Here is a 22,129-nt window from a genome sequence, read left to right as displayed (position 1 = left end):
GTCTTCCTTCACAATACACTCTGTTTTATTATGTGCTGGGTTATATTTAAAATACACCCATATGTCGTCTCTACGTTTGCGACCACCGAGCTCCTGTGTTGAAATTGCCGCCGCCATTACGGTCCAGACGAGTAACAACAGTCTGACTTGATATATATACACACACACTACCGTTCAAAAGTTTGGGGTCACCCAAACAATTTTGTGAAATAGCCTTCATTTCTAAGAACAACAATAGACTGTCGAGTTTCAGATGAAAGTTCTCTTTTTCTGGCCATTTTGAGCGTTTAATTGACCCCACAAATGTGATGCTCCAGAAACTCAATCTGCTCAAAGGAAGGTCAGTTTTGTAGCTTCTGTAACGAGCTAAACTGTCTTCAGATGTGTGAACATGATTGCACAAGGGTTTTCTAATCATCAATTAGCCTTCTGAGCCAATGAGCAAACACATTGTACCATTAGAACACTGGAGTGATAGTTGCTGGAAATGGGCCTCTATACACTTATGTAGATATTGCACCAAAAACCAGACATTTGCAGCTAGAATAGTCATTTACCACATTAGCAATGTATAGAGTGTATTTCTTTAAAGTTAAGACCAGTTTAAAGTTATCTTCATTGAAAAGTACAGTGCTTTTCCTTCAAAAATAAGGACATTTCAATGTGACCCCAAACTTTTGAACGGTAGTGTATATACAGTATATTAGGGATGTCCGATAATGGCTTTTTGCCGATATTCCGACATTGACCAAACCCTTAATTACAGATACCGATATCAACCGATACCAATATATACAGTCGTGGAATTAACACATTATTATGCCTAATTTGGACAACCAGGTATGGTGAAGATAAGGTCCTTTTTAAAATAAAAAATAAAGTAAGATAAATAAATTAAAAACATTTTCTTGAATAAAAAAGAAAGTAAAACAATATAAAAAACAGTTACATAGAAACTAGTAATTAATGAAAATGAGTAAAATTAACTGTTAAAGGTTAGTACTATTAGTGGACCAGCAGCACGCACAATCATGTGTGCTTACGGACTGTATCCTTTGCAGACTGTATTGATCCATGTTGATATATAATGTAGGAACCAGAATATTAATAACAGAAAGAAACAACCCTTTTGTGTGAATGAGTGTGAATGAGTGTAAATTGGGAAGGGAGGTTTTTTGGGTTGGTGTACTAATTGTAAGTGTAACCTATGATTTTGATGTTGATTTAATAAAAAATAAAAATTAAAAAATAAAAACTATACAGATAATTAAAAAAACGATACCGATAATTTCCGATGTTACGTTCTAAAGCATTTATCGGCCGATATCATCGGACATCTCTAATATACGTATATATTCCGAGTGCGATGATGTCACGTCATCGATGGGAAAATGCATTTTTAGACAATATGATTTCCCTGAGCGGCTAGGAGACACCGAGTGTAACAAAAGGTAGAGAATGGATTAGAAAGGACAAATGTAACAAAAATAATAACAAAAAAAAATTTATAATACTTTTTTTTTTTTTTTTTTAACTTGTGACTTCCCGCTGGCCAAATTTTGGGGACCCCTGGTTTAACGGATGCAATGAAACACAATTCAGCCTATAAAGTCAACCTGTGTTTTTTCTGTTTTACTGGTGCTTTAATGTAGGCCCGAAATACGTCAAATTCGCTTTAAAAAAAAAAATACAAAAAAATAACTTAAGTGAAACCGCAAAACCTAAATGGCGATGGATTACTTTATTTGAAAAATAATAACAGTTGACTTGTAAGATTTGACACCTTATTAATGCAATATAGTTGTTAAAAAAAAAAAAAGTTTAATTAATGTCTTTTTCAAAAGTCAACGGAGCACATAGCTATACAGCAGGGGTGTCAAACTCATTTTAGATCGGGACCACATGGAGAAAAATATACTCCCAAGTGGGCCGGACTGGTAAAATCACGGCACGATAACTTAAAAATAAAGAAAACTTCACATTGTTTTCTTTGTTTAAAAATAGAACAAGCACAAATGTACAAATCAGAATGTTGTTGTTTTTTTTTACACTTGCATGTTGCGGTTAATAATTTATTTGTCGTTATTTATATTTTCTGAATAAATTATGTGATAATGTTCATCATTCAACACATTGGTGTTAATTTTCAATCAATCATAATAAAAAAATTATATCTAAATCTAATTACAGGATTTTATTTAGGTAGTTTGATCGTTTTCCCTGACTGATGTACTAACATCACGTGGTTTATTTTGTACATATGTAGCATCATCTACAAAGATACAAAAAAATTGCTGTTGCGACATCCAGTGGACACATTTAGAACAGCAGTTTTTTCATTCAAAAATGTCAGGCTCATTTTTACTTAGCAAACTCATCCCGCGGGCCGGATAAAACCTGTTCGCGGGCCTGATGTGGCCCTCGGGCCGTACGTTTGACACCCCTGCTATACAGCATAGAGCCCATTTTAGGACATTTATAGCGTTGCTGACACCCCTCACTACGGCTTCTTATGGGATGCACACAATATTCTATCCTTAACACGATGGCAAACCTATTCACTCATGATATGTCATTTTGTTCTGTGGTCTGTCATTCACTCAGGTCCGTGTCAGGTCTAGACAAGGAGCCAGATCTCGTCCACATGGAAGCCCATACCCCAGATGGAAGTGAGTTCATGCAACACGGCACATTGTACATCACACAATTCCCTATGGTATCAAGTAGGACGTGCTTAGCAAATAAACCCACTGCTATTTATTGTTCAACTGATTCGGTTCATCTTGTAGACAATGTCGTCTCCCTCGTTGCCTCAATAACAGGCATCAAACTTGTCTATGTATGGAAATGTTTATGCAAAATAACAGCATTGTTTTGTTTTGATAACTGCAATACAGAATGACTTGACATAACATGTAACTGCATCAACTAGTAGCAGATTAGAATCAGAAAATTGAAACGTTTTTCTGCAAGACAATGATTAAAACTTGTTTCGACTCTATTCAAATGATGTATTGGATCACAGGTGTCAAACTCAAGGCCCGGGGGGCCAGATCTGGCCCGCAACATCATTTTATCTGACCCGCAAACACCTGGAAATTATGTGTCAATAAAGTACTCCATATTTTCTCACTAAATGTAATGGACATTTTTCAAAAAGAATATGTACTGCTTGAAATTGCATACAATTTAAACTTTAATAGTATCCAATCTTGCAACAAATATTACAGTATATTATCATACTTTCCAAACATGTTTTTGTCGAAATAAAAATAAATACAAATAGAATGAATAGAATATAATGCCTTTTGTTATTGTCACTATACAGTTCAGTTAATGAACAGGTAGGTAGTATTTCCTGCTTGGCATTGCTGCCTGTCGCACCTCCTCCAGTGCCCACGGGTCAGCTGCAGGGTCATCAGCCAGGAACCACCATTCACCAACGTTTCACTCCTTTAATCCTGGAACGTCTCCTGGTGGCGGAGCAGTGACAGGGACGTCTCCCTGTCACCCCCTGCAGCTGATAGCTGTTACCCCCTGCGGCTGTTATCGGGGTTAGTTGTTCTTTCCCCAGCTCCTGTCCTTCCTCCTCAGCCAGAGCCAAAAGCTGCCTTTCTCGGCCTCCTCTGCCAGATCTTTTATGGCCTTTCTCAGCTTTCTTCCAGTCACTCCTACGTCCCTCAAAAGGCGTGTGGTTGACAACCCCACGTAGCCTCGGCAGCCAACTTCTACTGGGTAGATGGTTGTCTTCCAGCCAGCCTCCCGGCACTCAGCAGCCAGCTCCGAATACTTGGCCTTCTTGCGCTCAAAGGCGGCCTCGATCCCCTCCTCCGATGGTACGGTCAGCTCAATAAGGTGCACCACTCTTGCCTTGCTGGACCACACTACAATATCCGGGCGGAGAGATGTAGTGGTGATCTCCGTGGGGAACCGGAGCTGCCTATTGAGGTCAACCCTCATGTCCCACTCCTGGTCTGGGGAAAAGGGCCTTGCTGCTGTCTCTCTTGGCCTGATGTATCTTTGACCCCCCCCTTCCGTGACAAAGCTGGTATGGTTCTCTGCTGGTGGTGATTCTTTGCTGCCCTGTCGACACCCCTCCAGCACCTCCGCTAGTTTCCTCAGGACCTGGTCGTGGCGCCATCTATAGCGCCCCTGAGAGAGTGCGGTCTTGCAGCCCGACAAGATGTGCTGGAGGCTTGCGTTGGGAGCATTGCAGAGTGAGCAGCATTCCTCGTTCCCGAACCATTGGTGAAGGTTACGAGGACAGGGAAGCGTGTCGTAGGTTGAACGAATAAGGAAGCTGATCCTTGCCTGTGGAATCTTCCACAGGTCGGACCAGCTGATGTTCCGGTTGACCACTCCCTCCCAGGTTGTCCACCTTCCTTGTCGGCCCTGCGACACGGCCTTGATCTTATAGCGCTCTTCCTCCATCCTCGTCACCTCCGCCACCACCATCTCCTTCCTCTCCTTGCGGTTGGCCTTAGACCAGAACCGAGGCGCTTCTCCCCATCCTAGCCCTGCTCTTCCTGCCTGGACTCTGCCCATGAGCTCTTGGTGATGCAGCCTACTGACAGCTCGGTCAACCTCAGTTTGGGCTTTCCACTTTCGGCCAGTGGGAACCTTGGCATTGGCGTTCCTTACTGACTGGTCAGTGGACTCTCTTAGTTCGAGGACCAGCCTGGACTTCTCCTGCATATAGCCCAGACTGATAGACTGCAGTGGCAGCTGCAGTGCGTTCTTCCCAAAGAGGCCCGTTTCTGAAAGGCACCGTGGTAGTCCCAGCCACTTTCTGATGAATGAGTTGGCTTTTCCATCCATCTTACTCACGGCAGATGAGGGGATCTCGCTCATTTTCAGAGGCCACATCACCCTCCTGTAGAGTATGAACTGGTAGCACCAGACCTTGTACTTTCCAGGGAGTTGGCTCTGGTCGATCCTTGCCAGGCCGTCCGTGAGTTGTTTCATGACAGTCCTCCCCATCTGTTTATCGGACAGCTCTGCAGTGTACTGCCTCCCCAGGCTTTTGATGGGTTGCTCAGACAGGAGGGGGATTTTCTCTCCCCCGACGACAAAGATGGTGTTGTCGTTTCTGACTCCCCTTCTGAGTGACAGGCTACGGGATTTGGAGGGTTTGATCTTCATTCTGGCCCATGATGTCAACTCATCCACCCTTTTCAGCAGTCGAGATGTACATGCTGCTGTCTGAAGGAGGCTGGTGACATCGTCCATATAGCTCCTCAATGGGGGTAACCTCTGACCAGATGGTGTTTTGATTCCTCCAACCATTTGCCTTGCTCCGATGAGGATTATCTCAAAGGCTGCCACGAACAAGATTGGAGAAATGGCACACCCCATTGCAATTCCCACTTCTAGATGCTGCCACCCGGTGGTGAAGTCCTGGAGGGCAAAGCACATCTGCAGATCGCTGAAGTAAACGCTACCAGGTTCTTGATGCAGGGTGGCATGTGGAAGAACTCCAAGGCGTAGTTGATCAGCTGGTGTGGGACCGATCCGTACGCGTTGGCGAGATCGAGCCAGATGACATGCAGGTCGGTCTTCTCCCGCTTGGCCTTCTGGATCTGGTCCCAGATCACCGTAGAGTGCTCTACGCATCCTGGGAAACCTGGAACTCCTGCTTTCTGGCAGTTGGTGTCGATGTAGCAATTCTCCAGCAGGTAGGTGGTCATCCTTCTGGCCAGCACTGAGAAGAAGATTTTTCCTTCTACGTTCAGCAGGGCGATGTTTCTGAATTGGCCGATATTTTTGGAGTTTTCTTCCTTCGGGATGAATACCGCTACAGCCCTTTGCCACTCCGCTGGAATGAGTTGCTTTTTCCAGGCAGTTCTCATTAGATACCAGAGCAGTTCAAGTACCTTGGGGCAGTTCTTATAGAGCTTGTAGGGAACTCCATTGGGGCCTGGTGCTGATGAGGACCTTGCCTTCTTCACTGTTTGCCTAACTTCGCTGAGCTTGGGGGGCATGATGTTAAATTCAGCTGTCGGTGGCGCAGGCCGGGGCACGTACCCTGGTGTTCCTAATGGGACGTTTCTTAGCGGATCACTGTACTGCCTTTTGACGTGCTGCTCCATTTGCTCCCTGGTGGTTTCGAGCTTCCCGGACTTTTTCTCCTCCAGCAGTTGTCTGGCGTGCTTGAAGGGATCCTTGAAGAAGCTGGCTCGCTCTTTCTGCTTCCGTTTGCTACGCTTGCGGATGCGTTCAGCTCTGCGGAGCCTGGATAGCCTTTGCCTGACCTCCTCCCACAGGACTTTCAGACCTTCTCTCTCTGGCTGGGTTGCCTTCCTCCAGTTCTTGCGGAGTTGTCGGCGTCTTCGCACAAGCTCGGCGATCTCCTTTTCCCTCCTCCCCATTTCCCTTGGGGCAGTCCTCTGCTTGGAGATAATTTCACCAAACCTGTCTTTGCAGGTCTGGTATATGATGTCCCCAAACAGGTTAAGCTTAGCTTCGGCACCTCCATGCAACCTTTCCTCCAGGATCTTGGTCAGGTCTGTATCCAAAGTACGCCATGCCTCTGCTTCATTTGCCTTTGGCCATTTGAGCTTGTTCCTTCTTGCTGGTTTCTTGGTCTCTGCTTGTGGCTCTGTTCTGTGTGAGATGGTAGAGATTGGGTCTTGGTGCTCACGTGGGGGCTCAGCCTCCACCGAGGGGCTTTCTTCCTCTGTGCCATCTGTGCTTTCAGCAACATTGGGTCCGTTAGCACTGTGGTTTTCTACCTGGCTTCTGGTCCCTCTTGTCTCACCCGCTGCCGCGGTGCAAGGTTGCTGTTGGCCTCTCTGACCACACTTTGCTTTCCCCTGGTGGATTCGCAGTCCCCTGTACGTGGTCACCTTTTCCCATCCGCAAGCACACTTTCGGAGGATCTTCTCCTCATTAACTGGAGTTCTGATGTTCTCGTTATCCGTTTCCGTTGCCATCGTCGTTACCGTGTGGTCCGTCATGTTAGGCCCATCTTTCATCCCGCCTCTCGGAGGGCCTGCGGGTTGTTTTTTCCTTGATTTCTTCGTAGTTAAGGTGGGTGTCCCTCTTGCGAGAGACCAGTGGGTTGGGTAACTAGCCGTCCACTCCCGGTGCGGTCTTTCCCTGCTGCCATCCAGTCTTTCCTGGCTGTCCTCCAGTCTTCCCTGGACTCCAACTGCCCTGTTCACAGTAGTCACTGGGGTTTCCAGAACTTCAGTTAATGAACAGGTAGGTAGTATTTCCTGCTTGGCATTGCTGCCTGTCGCACCTCCTCCAGTGCCCACGGGTCAGCTGCAGGGTCATCAGCCAGGAACCACCATTCACCAACGTTTCACTCCTTTAATCCTGGAACGTCTCCTGGTGGCGGAGCAGTGACAGGGACGTCTCCCTGTCACCCCCTGCAGCTGATAGCTGTTACCCCCTGCGGCTGTTATCGGGGTTAGTTGTTCTTTCCCCAGCTCCTGTCCTTCCTCCTCAGCCAGAGCCAAAAGCTGCCTTTCTCGGCCTCCTCTGCCAGATCTTTTATGGCCTTTCTCAGCTTTCTTCCAGTCACTCCTACGTCCCTCAAAAGGCGTGTGGTTGACAACCCCACGTAGCCTCGGCAGCCAACTTCTACTGGGTAGATGGTTGTCTTCCAGCCAGCCTCCCGGCACTCAGCAGCCAGCTCCGAGTACTTGGCCTTCTTGCGCTCAAAGGCGGCCTCGATCCCCTCCTCCGATGGTACGGTCAGCTCAATAAGGTGCACCACTCTTGCCTTGCTGGACCACACTACAATATCCGGGCGGAGAGATGTAGTGGTGATCTCCGTGGGGAACCGGAGCTGCCTATTGAGGTCAACCCTCATGTCCCACTCCTGGTCTGGGGAAAAGGGCCTTGCTGCTGTCTCTCTTGGCCTGATGTATCTTTGACCCCCCCCCTTCCGTGACAAAGCTGGTATGGTTCTCTGCTGGTGGTGATTCTTTGCTGCCCTGTCGACACCCCTCCAGCACCTCCGCTAGTTTCCTCAGGACCTGGTCGTGGCGCCATCTATAGCGCCCCTGAGAGAGTGCGGTCTTGCAGCCCGACAAGATGTGCTGGAGGCTTGCGTTGGGAGCATTGCAGAGTGAGCAGCATTCCTCGTTCCCGAACCATTGGTGAAGGTTACGAGGACAGGGAAGCGTGTCGTAGGTTGAACGAATAAGGAAGCTGATCCTTGCCTGTGGAATCTTCCACAGGTCGGACCAGCTGATGTTCCGGTTGACCACTCCCTCCCAGGTTGTCCACCTTCCTTGTCGGCCCTGCGACACGGCCTTGATCTTATAGCGCTCTTCCTCCATCCTCGTCACCTCCGCCACCACCATCTCCTTCCTCTCCTTGCGGTTGGCCTTAGACCAGAACCGAGGCGCTTCTCCCCATCCTAGCCCTGCTCTTCCTGCCTGGACTCTGCCCATGAGCTCTTGGTGATGCAGCCTACTGACAGCTCGGTCAACCTCAGTTTGGGCTTTCCACTTTCGGCCAGTGGGAACCTTGGCATTGGCGTTCCTTACTGACTGGTCAGTGGACTCTCTTAGTTCGAGGACCAGCCTGGACTTCTCCTGCATATAGCCCAGACTGATAGACTGCAGTGGCAGCTGCAGTGCGTTCTTCCCAAAGAGGCCCGTTTCTGAAAGGCACCGTGGTAGTCCCAGCCACTTTCTGATGAATGAGTTGGCTTTTCCATCCATCTTACTCACGGCAGATGAGGGGATCTCGCTCATTTTCAGAGGCCACAGGTACAATGAGATTAAAAACAACCCCAGTATCAGTACGACAGTCTACAAATATGCAAAACATAGGAAGAAGAGAAAGTACAATAGTGCAAAAGGAGGTAAGGTGCACAGTCCAGTCCTGAGAACGAATGATGAGAATGTGTTGTTTACATGAATAAATATTATACTATATACACTACCATTCAAAAGTTTGGGGTCACATTGAAATGTCCTTATTTTTGAAGGAAAAGCACTGTACTTTTCAATGAAGATAACTTTAAACTAGTCTTATCTTTAAAGAAATACACTCTATACATTGCTAATGTGGTAAATGACTATTCTAGCTGCAAATGTCTGGTTTTTGGTGCAATATCTACATAGGTGTATAGAGGCCCATTTCCAGCAACTATCACTCCAGTGTTCTAATGGTACAATGCGTTTGCTCATTGGCTCAGAAGGCTAATTGATGATTAGAAAACCCTTGTGCAATCATGTTCACACATCTGAAAACAGTTTAGCTCGTTACAGAAGTTACAAAACTGACCTTCCTTTGAGCAGATTGAGTTTCTGGAGCATCACATTTGTGGGGTCAATTAAACGCTCAAAATGGCCAGAAAAAGAGAACTTTCATCTGAAACTCGACAGTCTATTCTTGTTCTTAGAAATGAAGGCTATTCCACAAAATTGTTTGGGTGACCCCAAACTTTTGAACGGTAGTGTATATATGTACAGAAGCATTCAGATTGTAGGTGGAAGTAAAAAATTGCACACAGTGAGGTGCTAAACTATAAAATCAGTGCCTATGAGAGTTCAAATACTTAACTTTACAGCAAACTACCCATCAAATAAAAAAAAAATGACAATACATTTTACGTTGTTCTTTACAGCGTATTACTGTAAATTAAAAAAAAAACTACTACTGTTTTTTGTGTTGAAATTGTGTTGACTGAGCTGCCAATTTTTGACTGTAAAATCTACGGTTGTTTTTGACGGTGCATTGCTGTAAATGGAAAGGCGGTACATTTGTTTTATAAATGCCTCCTTTCTGTCTCTGGGTGTGTGCTAAGTCAAGACAGCACACTCTGACCATAAAAGGAGATGTTCGTGTGGACGTGTCTGGAAAACAACTGCTTTAAGTCATAACCTAAAAGTTGACGTTGAGCTAGACAGGTAGTCTCTTCTCAAGGATAGGGCTATCACTTTTGCATTCCGAAGTCCCAATTAGGGCCTGTTTCCTACGACAAGTGATCCAATCCACCTGCAAATGTCAAACTAAGGGGCCTTGTCTTATTATGTGCTCAAACTGAAATACCACTGTTTACTTAAACTTGGTGGTTTGCTTTCCCCAAGATGAATATGAACATTCACCATATGCAAATCATGACTTAATTAATTTGACTGTAAAATCTACAGTTGTTTTTGATGGTGTATTACTGTAAATGGAAAGGCGTTACATTTGTTTTTTACGGTAGGAAAACTGGCAGCTAAGTTGCCACAATAAGAAAATAACTAGTCCTGTGTTTCCATTAACAAAATAATGTTGTAAAAACCAATGTCAATTTAACACAAAAATTCCGGCAACTAAGCTGCCACACTGCAAAAACTGAAATCTAAGTAAGATTAAATATCTCAAATAAGGGTGATATTTGCTTATTTTCTGTCTAATAAGATAATTCTTCTCACTAAGCAGATTTTATGTTAGAGTGTTTTACTTGTTTTAAGGGTTTTGGTCGTAAATTATCTCAGTAAGATATTGGAGCTTGTAGCTGAGATTTCATGACCTATATTGAGTAAAACATGCTTGAAACTAGAATATCAACTGTTGCAAAGCTGTGTCATTAACACTCACACGTATAAAACTATTTTTTTTAAGTGATAATTCTTAAATCAAGCATGAAAAAAAAAAATCATGATGCCGAGCGCATATCATGTCAAGATAATGGCACTAGCATTTACTTAATTTAACAATATATTTCAACATATTGAGCAAAAAGATCTAATTTTTTTGTTCTACCAAGAAAAGTGCACTTGTTATTAGTGAGAATAAACTTATTTTAAGGTATTTTTGGGTTCATTGAGGTTAGCTAATTTTACTTGTTTTGGAAAGTCTTGACAAGCCCAATTTTCTTGTTCTATTGGCAGATAATTTTGCTTAATTCAAATAAAATACCCCAAATTTTTGTATTTTTTTTTCTTGTTTTTGAACACTGACTTTTTGCAGTGCAGCTTTTTCCGTAAACCCCCCACACCCTAAAAAACAGTGGCACTGTTTTTCCATTTACCGTAAAGTGTTGTAAAAAAATCCAAAACAAAACACTATATTTAACAGTACAATTTTGTAAATGCAAAGTTTTTACTGCAAAATTGACAGTCTACTTAAAACAATTGATATAACTAATAATGAAATCCAGAGGCAAATTCATACATTGTTCGCTGTTACATGCGGCCCTCTGATGGCAGCCTTAATTGCCATGTGGCCCTCAATGAAAACCAGTTTGACATCCCTGTATTGGATGTTCTCATTCTATTCATGGAAATGCAGCATGATACTGTCTGACTAGGTGAGGTGTAGCTTGAGAGGCACCTCTGCAATATGAAGCACTTACTGCAGGGGTGTCCAAAGTGCGGCCCGGGGGCCATTTGCGGCCCGCAGGTCATTTTTTAACGGCCCCACGGCACATTTTAAAAATACGATTGGAAAAAATTAAAAACATAAAAAATGGTATAAAAGAGCAAACAGGTGAAATGTAACAAGAAAATGTTGCAATGTTTACTCTAATAACACAAAGCTGCCATGCAGGTTGTTTCTTTATTAAAAAAAAAAAAAAAAAATCAAAATCAATGTCATTATGAATTATTGACCTATTCAAAACTCCAATTACGTGACATTAAATATTCCACTTTGAGATATTTTTTGGGGAAAATGTTGCATATTTTGTGTTTGCCATATAAAAAACTGAGCTGTTTTTTTTAAAGAAGGGCCTCAAACGAACAAACAAAAAACATAAACAACAATAAAATGTATAATTGGCGGATCTCTGGAGTTGAGATTATTGAGATTATTGTGTTAAAAGTAAAGAGTAAAAACAATGTATAATTTATTTGTTAACACTTTAATGAGTAGGACCCTTTTGGATCCCCAATAATGTTAGTGTGATTTGTTTTTAAGTGTCATTGCTCAAAAAATAATAATGAATTAAAATCAATGGTGTTATGAGTTATTGACCTTTTTAAGGCGCCAATCATTATATAATGTGAAATATTCCACTTAAAAATTTTATTGGGTGAAAATATTGCATATTTTGTGTTTTTTCCATAAAAAACTGGGTTTTGTTTGACAAAAAGAGCATACAACTTAAATCTTTAAAAATGTTATATTGACAGATAGACCTAATGTTGATCTATGGATTTAAAACTTGAATAAAAAATAATAATACTGAATAATGACACATTTTTTATATATTTTTGACCAAAACCCTTTGGGGTACCCGGGATCAAGCTTGAGTGGAGGCCTAAATGTATATTTTTTTATACATATATTGTATTGTTTTTTTAAATAAAAAATATCAAAATGGCCCCTGCTTGCTTTGATTTTTCAGTGTGCGGCCCTCAGTGGAAAAAGTTTGGACACCCCTGACTTACTGTATTTTTTGAATACGCAGGTGTGCAGTACATCACATGCAGAGTGCAGATTTGCACAGAAGCCAACAGGAACTATCCCTTTTCTGGATACATTGACATCAGCTCACTGGTGGTTCAAGATGACTACATATTCATACAGGTGGGTGTTCACATTTTGATTAAAATTGCTTGGAATGCACAGTATGCAGCAGAATAGGTTACATTTTTGTATGAAGGAAATGCTCTTTTTAAGAGGAGGCAAGAAATGTTGAGTACTATCGTTGTATTATTTTTCCTGACTTGTGTTGGTATGTCTATTTTCTCCGCTAAAAGGTTCACACAAAAATGCGATGCACGCTCTTTTTGACAGCAAAGAGCAGGTGTATCCTCACGCCGACTTCATGGATTGCGTACGCACTCTTTTTAAGTGTTGATCCTTTGGCGACACTTTAAGGTGATGCTGGGAAACTGTTTGAGAAAACAAATGTTGAAACAATTACTCCTCCGACACATGAATAACTACAAAATAACTCTGAGAGTGCAGACGTCTGTTGTGTATTTCTGGTCTTGTCATCCTCGTCCGGAAAGAAGGGTGACACGGCAGTGCGGCTGGATCAAAAGAGACGTCAGAGACGCATTACTGAACCAAAAATTTATTTTTTTTACAAGCGAATGTCATTATACAGGGACTGCAGTTCCTGGAGGAGGTCAGGTCAAAAAAATGAGGCTTTCCTAACTTGGAGAACCCAAACCATCAGTTTTTATAAGCCTCCTTTCTGTCTCTGGGTGTGTGCTAAGTCAGGACAGCACACTCTGACCATAACATGAGATGTTTGCGTGTATGTGTCTGAAAAACAACTGCTTTAAGTCATAACTTGAGCTAGACAGGTAGTCTCTTTCTCAAGGATAGGGTTAGCACTTTTGCATTCCGAAGGTCCCAATTAGGGCTTATTTCCTACGACAAGTGATCCAATCCACCTGCGAATATCAAACTAAGGGGCCTTGTCTTATTATGTGCTCAAACTGAAATACCACTGTTTACTTAAACTTGGTGGTTTGCTTTCTCCAAGATGAATATGAACATTCACCATATGCAAAACATGAGTTAATCATTAATTCACTTCACCTCCACCAGGCCCTACCTTTAAATAGTAAAACCTGCATCCAGACGGTGATCCTGATCACCCCCAAATTATATTCACTTGTTCCTTATCCCATTTCTGACATTTTCTAAACGTTTAATCATCATGTGCTCATAACTCTTTGAGCTATCTATAGCAGAATTGAATAAAAAAAGTGAAGCCTCTTGTCAGTCATCAAGTTTGATGAAAATCATCCCATAATTATTCAAGCTATTATTAGCGCAACAAAGGGAATGGAGTGAACCCTCTTGTATATATAGATCAGAATCAGAATAGTTTTATTGCTATTGTTTGAGAACGGGTTCACAAACTAGGAATTTTTCTTGGTGCAAACGTGCGACATAAAAACATATAACACATATTTGGTAATAAAAAGAGCTGTAACTGAGCTATCAGATAGACTTAGAAGGAATTCAAGGAATTCAAAGAGCTGCTGTTAGGGGTTATTGTTCATTTGCCTGATGGCCGAGGGGAAAAAACTGTTCAGGTGTGGGTCTGGATGGAGTGTAGTCTCCTGCCTGAGGGGAGAGGGGAGAATAGTGTGTGTCCAGGCTGAGAAGAGTCAGCTGTGATCCGACCCACACGCCTCCTGGTCCTGGAGGAGAACAAGTCCTGGAGGGATGGGAGCTTGCAGCCAATCACCTTCTCAGCAGCACGTACGATGCGCTGCAGTCTATTCTTATCCTGGACTGTGGCGCCGGGGAACCACACTGTGATGTAGGAGGTCAGGATGGACTCTTTGATGGCTGAGTAAAACTGCACCAGCATCTCGGTCGGCACCTTAAGTTTCCTCAGCTGCCGCAGGAAGTACATCCTCTGCTGGGCCTTCTTGATGAGGGAGCTGATGGTCAGCTCCCACTTGAGGTCCTGGGTGATGATGGTGCCCAAGAAACGGAAGGAGTCCACAATGGGGACGGGGGTGGGAGAGTCAATCAGGGTGAGGGGGGATGGTGGGGCTGTGACTTTCCTGAAGTCCATGATCATCTCCACTGTTTTCTGGGCGTTCAGCTCCAGGTTGTTGAGGCTGCACCAGGACGTCAGCCGGTCCACCTCTCTCCTGTAGGCGGACTCATCGCCATTCGAGATGAGCCCGATGAGGGTGGTGTCATCCGCAAACTTGAGCAGTTTTACGGGTTGGTGACTGGAGGTGCAGCAGTTTGTATACAGGGAGAATAGCCAGGGGAGAGTACACAGCCCTGAGGAGTACCAGTGTTTGTGGTTCGACTGTCCGAGACAATCTTCCCAGCCGTACGTGCTGTCTTCGGTCTGTCAGGAAGTCATTAATCCAACTGCAGAGGGAGTCGGGCACACTGAGCTGGTAGAGCTTGTCTCGTAGCAGTCCAGGGAGGATGGTGTTGAAGGCAGAGCTGAAGTCCACTAACAGGATCCTAGCGTAGGTTCCTGGGGAGTCCAGATGCTCCAGGATGAAGTGGAGGGCCAGGTTCACTGCATCATGCACAGACCTGTTGGCTCTGTAGGCGAACTGCAGTGGGTCCAGGAGGGGGGCGGTGATGTCCTTGAAGTGGGGCAGGACCAAGCGCTCAAAGGACTTCATGACCACAGATGTCAGCGCGACCGGCCTGTAGTCATTTAGTCCTGTGATCCGTGCTTTCTTGGGGACAGGGACAATGGTAGAGGTCTTAAAGCAGGACGGCACGCGGCATAGATCCAGAGAGGTGTTAAAAATGTCAGTGAAGACAGGAGCCAGCTGGTCCGCAAAGTGTCTGAGAGTGGAGGGGGAGACACCATCCGGCCCGGGGGCCTTCCGCGTATTCAGCTTCAAGAACTGCCGGCGTACATCCTCTTCTTTGATGGAGAGGGTCTTTACAGTCTTATGATGTTTTTGGAGTCCTGTGATGTCATTGGAGTCCTTTGAGTCCTTTAACTCCTTTAATGAAGTGCTGGCATTGGTGGGGGGAGCATGGCTTTGATGAGCTGAAGGCCGTTCATGACGACAGTAATGTGTGTTGAGGCCCTGAGCGAGAGTCCGGTCATTCAGGGCCTGGGGGGTTTTGGGCTTATAGTTCGTAAGGGCCCTTAGACCTCTCCAAACTGCCGCAGAATCATTGGAGCGGAACTGTTCCTGTAGACGGTTAGAGTACACAGATATAGCTTTCTCCACTTCCCTGGTGAAGTGGTACTTCGCTTCTCTGTATGTACTTCGGTCCCCGCTTCTCCACGCAGCCTCCTTCTTTTTGCGCAGCTGTCGGAGCTTGGGTGTGAACCAGGGCTTGTCGTTGTTATAACATGCATCGTTAAGTGGGACAAATGTATTTGGTTTTAGCCAGGTTTCGCTGAGACCAATGACGTTAAGATTGTTGTCTTTAATGACCTCATTAACTAATAACGTTTTGGGAGACAATGATTGTGGAGGTTGCCCTTCAGTGGGTTCCTCAGACCACCGCACACTGCCACAAGAGCCCGGATCAGAGTTACAACACTGTTTTATTTTCATGAAAATAGTGCAGGTGTTTTGTTTTCCAGCAAAGTGTTTCTGCGTCTCGGGTTATCTCTCTCTCTTTTGCTTCCACTCCAACTCCAACAGCGTGTCTCCTACCGGCTGCTGCTAATTAAGGCGACAGGTGATTAGATAACAAGGCCCACCTGGGCCATCCACTCACCTGTCGCTGTCTTCAAGGCCGGTCCTGGCACACCCCGTTCCGCAGCAGGCCTGCAGGCCACGCCCTCCTCCACAATTATCTTATGTTTAAATAGCCCGTACTATAGGTAGTAGGCTGTTTTGAGGAATTTTTGTTCATGGTATCCGTACTACTGATAAAAATAATGTTATGTTTATTTTGTGTAGTTCGCCTTAAACAATTTTGATCACATTTAGAAATTGATATGATGGGAATCTTCAGATGATTTGCTTGGTGCTGCGATAGATTGAATATGCCACCTCAGTAGAATGCATTTTCAACTCTGGCACAGTCAAAAAAAACATTATGTGAGTTGTGTATTATTCTACCAGAAATGCTATGTGTGCAGGAATTTTCCAGCCTGGCGCTGGTTAGTTCTAGTTTAACTGACTCCTCACCCGGACTAACAGACACTGTAATTGCTTTTGTCCGAGCTTGCTCTAGTGTAGTTAGTCAAGCGTGACTCAAATAGTAGTCTGTATTTCTGGAAAGAGTGAAAGCTTCTTCCCAGTTAAGCCCGGTTTGCCCAAGAAAGAGGGCCAATTATCAATAAACATTAGTCCTGGTTCTCTACAAAAACTAGCCAGCCACTTGTTAAAAGCGAGACTAAACTGCTATACCTTTCATCATTGCCTCTCGCAGGCAGGGGGCGCGAGACAAGTACTCGATGCCTGGACCACTTTCTAGCGAGATTAAGTCCTAGCTATGTTCCTCTTTGTAATCTCTGACTGTCTGGTCCTAGTGTTATCGGAGTCGTCGTGTCCAACTATTTCTATCGCTAGTGGTGCGATTAGCCTGTCGTACGTGTTTACCAGGCCTTTTGCAAGTTAGCTCTCTAAGACGAGCTTCAATGTCAGGTGCTCTGGCCCCGTGAATACACTTACCGTATTTTTCGGACTATAAGTCGCAGTTTGTTTCATAGTTTGGCCGGGGGTGCGACTTATACTCAGGAGCGACTTATGTGTGAAATTATTAACACATTACCGTAAAATATCAAATAATGCTATTTAGCTCATTCACGTAAGAGACTAGACGTATAAGATTTCATCGGATTTAGCGGTTAGAGTGACAGATTGTTTGGTAAACGTATAGCATGTTCTATATGTTATAGTTATTTGAATGATTCTTACCATAATATGTTACGTTAACATACCGGGCACGTTCTCAGTTGGTTATTTATGCGCCATATAACGTACACTTATTCAGCCTGTTGTTCACTATTCTTTATTTATTTTAAATTGCCTTTCAAATGTCTATTCTTGGTGTTGGGTTTTATCAAATAAATTTCCCCAAAAAATGCAACTTATACTCCAGTGCGACTTATATATGTTTTTTTCCTTCTTTATAATGCATTTTCGGCCGGTGCGACTTATACTCCGGAGCGACTTATACTCCGAAAAATACGGTAATTGTGGCTGGTTTACTAAGCTGTATTTTCCGGGTGATGGAGTCCCTTATGACTAACGTGTGGTGTCCAGGAGACTGGTGTGTAGAATTAGCTTCAGGGCTAAATTTATTATGCGTCTCAACTGGTTCCCTGTGGCTTGTAGGCCACTTAGGGCTGCTACAAGCTGGGCTAGTTAGCTCACTAAAGCTAACGCTAGCAAATATGTCCGCTGCGTCTGAAGTTAGTAAATTACTCTGCACTAATTGGCGGACACGGTCCTCTGGTAGGGCCAACCTATCCATGAGAACAGTGCACGATGAGCAGGGAGTCATACTCACGTTGTTTCTTTTACCGAGTCAAGTTCTTACTGTCTTCAGACAAGTATAAACATTTAGGGTTTTCGCACCAGCCGCTAGGTTAGCCTAATGAAGCCGACTCGGATGAATTGATTAACGTGGACCCCGACTTAAACAACTTGAAAAACTTATTCGGGTGTTACCATTTAGTGGTCAATTGTACGGAATATGTACTGTACTGTGCAATCTACTAATAAAAGTATCAATCAATCAATCAATCAAAGGTGAAACGTCTTCCAACACAAACCAAACAGTCCAGTTGCGCACAATTTAATGCCCTGAGATCACAATGACCTGGATGAATGACAACATTCATAGACATGTCGTGACTGAAAGCACCGCACTGCTAGGATAAGTCTAGCCAAACAATACAATAAAGTAATACAGAGCTTACTGGCTGTCTTCAGTAGTTTATCGAGAGCAAAGCTGTTGAACACAGGCGTGTGATTGTGTCAGTTTATATAAGCAAAGTGCCCTGAGTGCCAGAACTTGTGAATTTCATAAAGAAGTCACATCGATTTATCCTGCACCTACATGTTAAACTCCTGTATACCCTATTTTTTGGACCGCACCGAATTATAAGGTGAACTGCAGATGATCCAAAAATTCTGTGGGTTTTCACACAATTCGGTTTTCAACAGAGCCCTTGGAATGGATTAAAAATGAGGTACCACTGTACGTGTAGGTTCCATTCTAGAGGCTAATAGGTTCCATTCTAGAGGCCAATCTTTCCTGTGATAAACTGGCAACCAAGGTAATCAAAAAGGTCAACCAACGAACGAGATTTATCTACAGCATCTCCTCTCTTGTCAACAAAAGCACCATGAAGAATCTAGCGGGAACTCTCGTTCAACCCTTTTTCGATTACGCATGCACCTCCTGGTACCCTAGCACCTCCAAAACCCTCAAATCTAGACTCCAAACATCCCAGAACAAGCTAGTCAGATTACTTCTAGACCTCCACCCCAGATCACACCTCACTCCAACCCACTTCTCCAAAGTGGGCTGGCTCAGGGTGGAGGACAGAGTAAAACAACTTGCACTGAGCCTAGTCTATAAAATCCGCTACACCTCCCTGATACCGAAGTACATGTCAAACTACTTCCTTAACGTAAATGACCGCCATAACCACAACACCAGGGGGAGCTCCGCTAACCACGTTAAACCCAGATTCCGATCTAACAAAGGTCTTAACTCATTCTTTTTCTACGCCACATCAATATGGAATGCACTCCCAACAGGTGTAAAAGAAAGGGCATCTCTATCCTCCTTCAAAACCGCACTAGAAGAACACCTCCAGGCAACTACAACCCTAAACTAACACCCTCTCTTCCACATAATACCTCTTCGGATTGTAAATAATCAAATGTAAATAATCAAATGTAGACACTTTTTCCTTATACTTTCTGATCCCTCTCTCTATGTCCACTACTTGCTGTACATATCCTACCAAGTCAGTCCTACACTGTTTCAATGTCCATTTTTCTGATGATGCAATTGTTGATGCTGATTGTTGATGACTGAAGTGTTGATACCAACCAAACCTAACCCCCCCTCCCGTCCATATCCCACACCCCGGATTGTAAATAAAGTAAATAATGTAAATAATTCAATGTATATACTCTGATGATTATCTTGCGTGATGACTGTATTATGATGTTAGTATATATTTGATAGTATATATCTGTATCATGAATCAATGTAAGTGGACCCCGACTTAAACAAGTTGAAAAACTTATTCGGGTGTTACCATTTAAAGGCCTAATGAAATTAAATTTGTTTATTCAAACGGGGATAACAGATCCATTCTATGTGTCATACTTGATCATTTTGCGATATTGCCATATTTTTGCTGAAAGGATTTAGTAGAGAACATCGACGATAAAGTTCGCAACTTTTGGTCGCTGATAAAAAAAAAGCCTTGCCTGTACCGGAAGTAGCGTGATGTCGCAGGTTGAAGGGCTCCTCACATTTCCCCATTGTTTACACCAGCAGCGAGAGCGATTCGGACCGAGAAAGCGACGATTACCCCATTAATTTGAGCGAGGATAAAAGATTTGTGGATGAGGAACGTGAGAGTGAAGGACTAGAGTGCAGTGCAGGATGTATCTTTTTTCGCTCTGACCGTAACTTAGGTACAAGGGTTCATTGGATTCCACACTTTCTCCTTTTTCTATTGTGGATCACGGATTTGTATTTTAAACCACCTCGGATACTATATCCTCTTGAAAATGAGAGTCGAGAACACGAAGTGGACATTCACAGTGACTTTTATCTCCACGACAATACATCGGCAAAGCACTTTAGCCACGGAGCTAACGTGATAGCATCGTGCTTGAATGCAGATAGAAACAAAAGAAATAAGCCCCTGACTGGAAGGATAGACAGAAGATCAACATTACTACTATCAGGAGACACCGAACCAAACACTGGACCTGTAACCACACGGTTAATGCTGTGCTGCCTGTCGAAGCCTAGCAATGCTGTTGCTAACGATGCCATTGAAGCTAACTTAGCTACGGGACCTCGTCAGAGCTATGATAAAAACATTAGCGCTCCACCTACGCCAGCCCTCATCTGCTCATCAACACCCGTGCTCACCTGCGTTCCAGCAATCGACGGCGCGACGAAGGACTTCACCCGATCATCGATGCGGTCGGCGGCTAGCGTCTGATAGCGCATCTGCTATCCAACTAAAAGTCTTCCTGGTTGTGTTGCTGCAGCCGGCCGCTAATACACCGATCCCACCTTCAGCTTTCTTCTTTGCAGTCTTCATTGTTCATTAAACAAATTGCAAAAGATTCACCAACACAGATGTCCAGAATACTGTGGAATTATGCGATGAAAACAGAGCTGTTTGTATTGAATACAATGGTGTCCGAATACTTCCGTTTCAACGATTGACGTCACGCGCAAACGTCATCATACATAGACGTTTTCAACCGGAAGTTTTGCGGGAAATTTTAAATTGCACTTTATAAGTTAACCCGGCCGTATTGGCATGTGTTGCAATGTTAAGATTTCATCATTGATATATAAACTATCAGACTGCGTGGTGGGTAGTAGTGGGTTTCAGTAGGCCTTTAAACAAGTTGAAAAATGTATTCGGGTGTTACCATTTAGTGGTCAATTGTACGGAATATGTACTTCACTGTGCAATCTACTAATAGAAGTTTCAATCAATCAATCTATATAATATCGACAGTAACAACATGTTTGTCTCCTGAGTAGTACAACGCAGCACACTTGCAATTCCAGCAAGGTCAGCATTAGCCAGAGGAACAACAAAACATTCAGAATGACAAATTTGACATGACACTTGAGACAGCATCAACACCGACTATGCTCCATATGAAAAAGCTGGCAGTGTCAAATTGACGGAAGGTCCTGCTATCTTTCTTTTGCTTTCAACAAGGACAGGCGTGCTTTTTGTTTGTTTTCCTTTCCAAAACATATTTCCGCACCTCCCCATTATTCATGTTGGAGTTGTTCTAAGATCAGCTATTTTTTTCAAATGATTATATGTGTCCAATGGTAATGGTTGTCAAAATGTACACAGACATTATTGTAATGATGGGTTATGTGGTTATGTTATTCTGTTCATGTGTTTTTGTATTATTTATGTCATGTGTGTGTTTGGAGCTTGGGGAAGTGACGCCAGTTATGTGGCCTATGTGTGTGAGTGGCGTGGGTTATGGCCGGGAACAGTAGACCATGACAAGGTTTTGTGTGCCTGTTTGCAAGTTGCAACACTGTCAATAAAAACCTGTTCCAATACGAATACATTTACATACACTTGTAAAGAACATAATGTCGTGGCTGTCTTGAGTTTCCTATTATTTCTCCAACCCTTATGTTTTTGTGATAGAGTGATTGGAGCACATACTTGTTGGTCACAAAAAACATTCATGAAGTTTGGTTCTTTTATGAATTTATTATGGGTCTACTGAAAATGTGAGCAAATCTGCTGGGTCAAAAGTATACATACAGCAATGTTAATATTTGCTTACATGTCCCTTGGCAAGTTTCACTGCAATAAGGCGCTTTTGGTAGCCATCCACAAGCTTCTGGCAAGCTACTGGTTGAATTTATGACCACTCCTCTTGACAAAATTGGTGCAGTTCAGCTAAATGTGTTGGTTTTCTGACATAGACTTGTTTCTTCAGCATTGTCCACACATTTAAGTCGGGACTTTGGGAAGGCCATTCTAAAACCTTAAAGGCCTACTGAAATGAAATCTTATTTAAACGGGGATAGCAGGTCCATTCTATGTGTCATACGT

The 22,129-nt window shown here is 43.5% G+C and overlaps 1 protein-coding gene across 4 annotated transcripts in view; it reads left to right on the top strand.

Annotated features, from left to right (window-relative positions):
- Window positions 1-22,129, top strand: part of sorcs3a (sortilin related VPS10 domain containing receptor 3a) — a 712,571-nt gene that overhangs the window by 488,968 nt on the left and 201,474 nt on the right. For all 4 annotated transcript variants that reach the window (XM_062027155.1, XM_062027158.1, XM_062027156.1 and 1 more), the window contains exons 6-7: window positions 2,605-2,669; window positions 12,365-12,483. In XM_062027155.1, coding sequence (XP_061883139.1) covers window positions 2,605-2,669; window positions 12,365-12,483 — 184 coding nt within the window. The remainder of the gene's footprint in view (window positions 1-2,604; window positions 2,670-12,364; window positions 12,484-22,129) is intronic.

Source organism: Entelurus aequoreus, linkage group LG18, assembly GCF_033978785.1.
Source record: "Entelurus aequoreus isolate RoL-2023_Sb linkage group LG18, RoL_Eaeq_v1.1, whole genome shotgun sequence".
NCBI lineage: Eukaryota > Metazoa > Chordata > Actinopteri > Syngnathiformes > Syngnathidae > Entelurus > Entelurus aequoreus.
The sequence above is the reverse complement of the archived record's forward strand: the minus strand, read 5'-3'. Positions and strand labels throughout refer to the sequence as shown.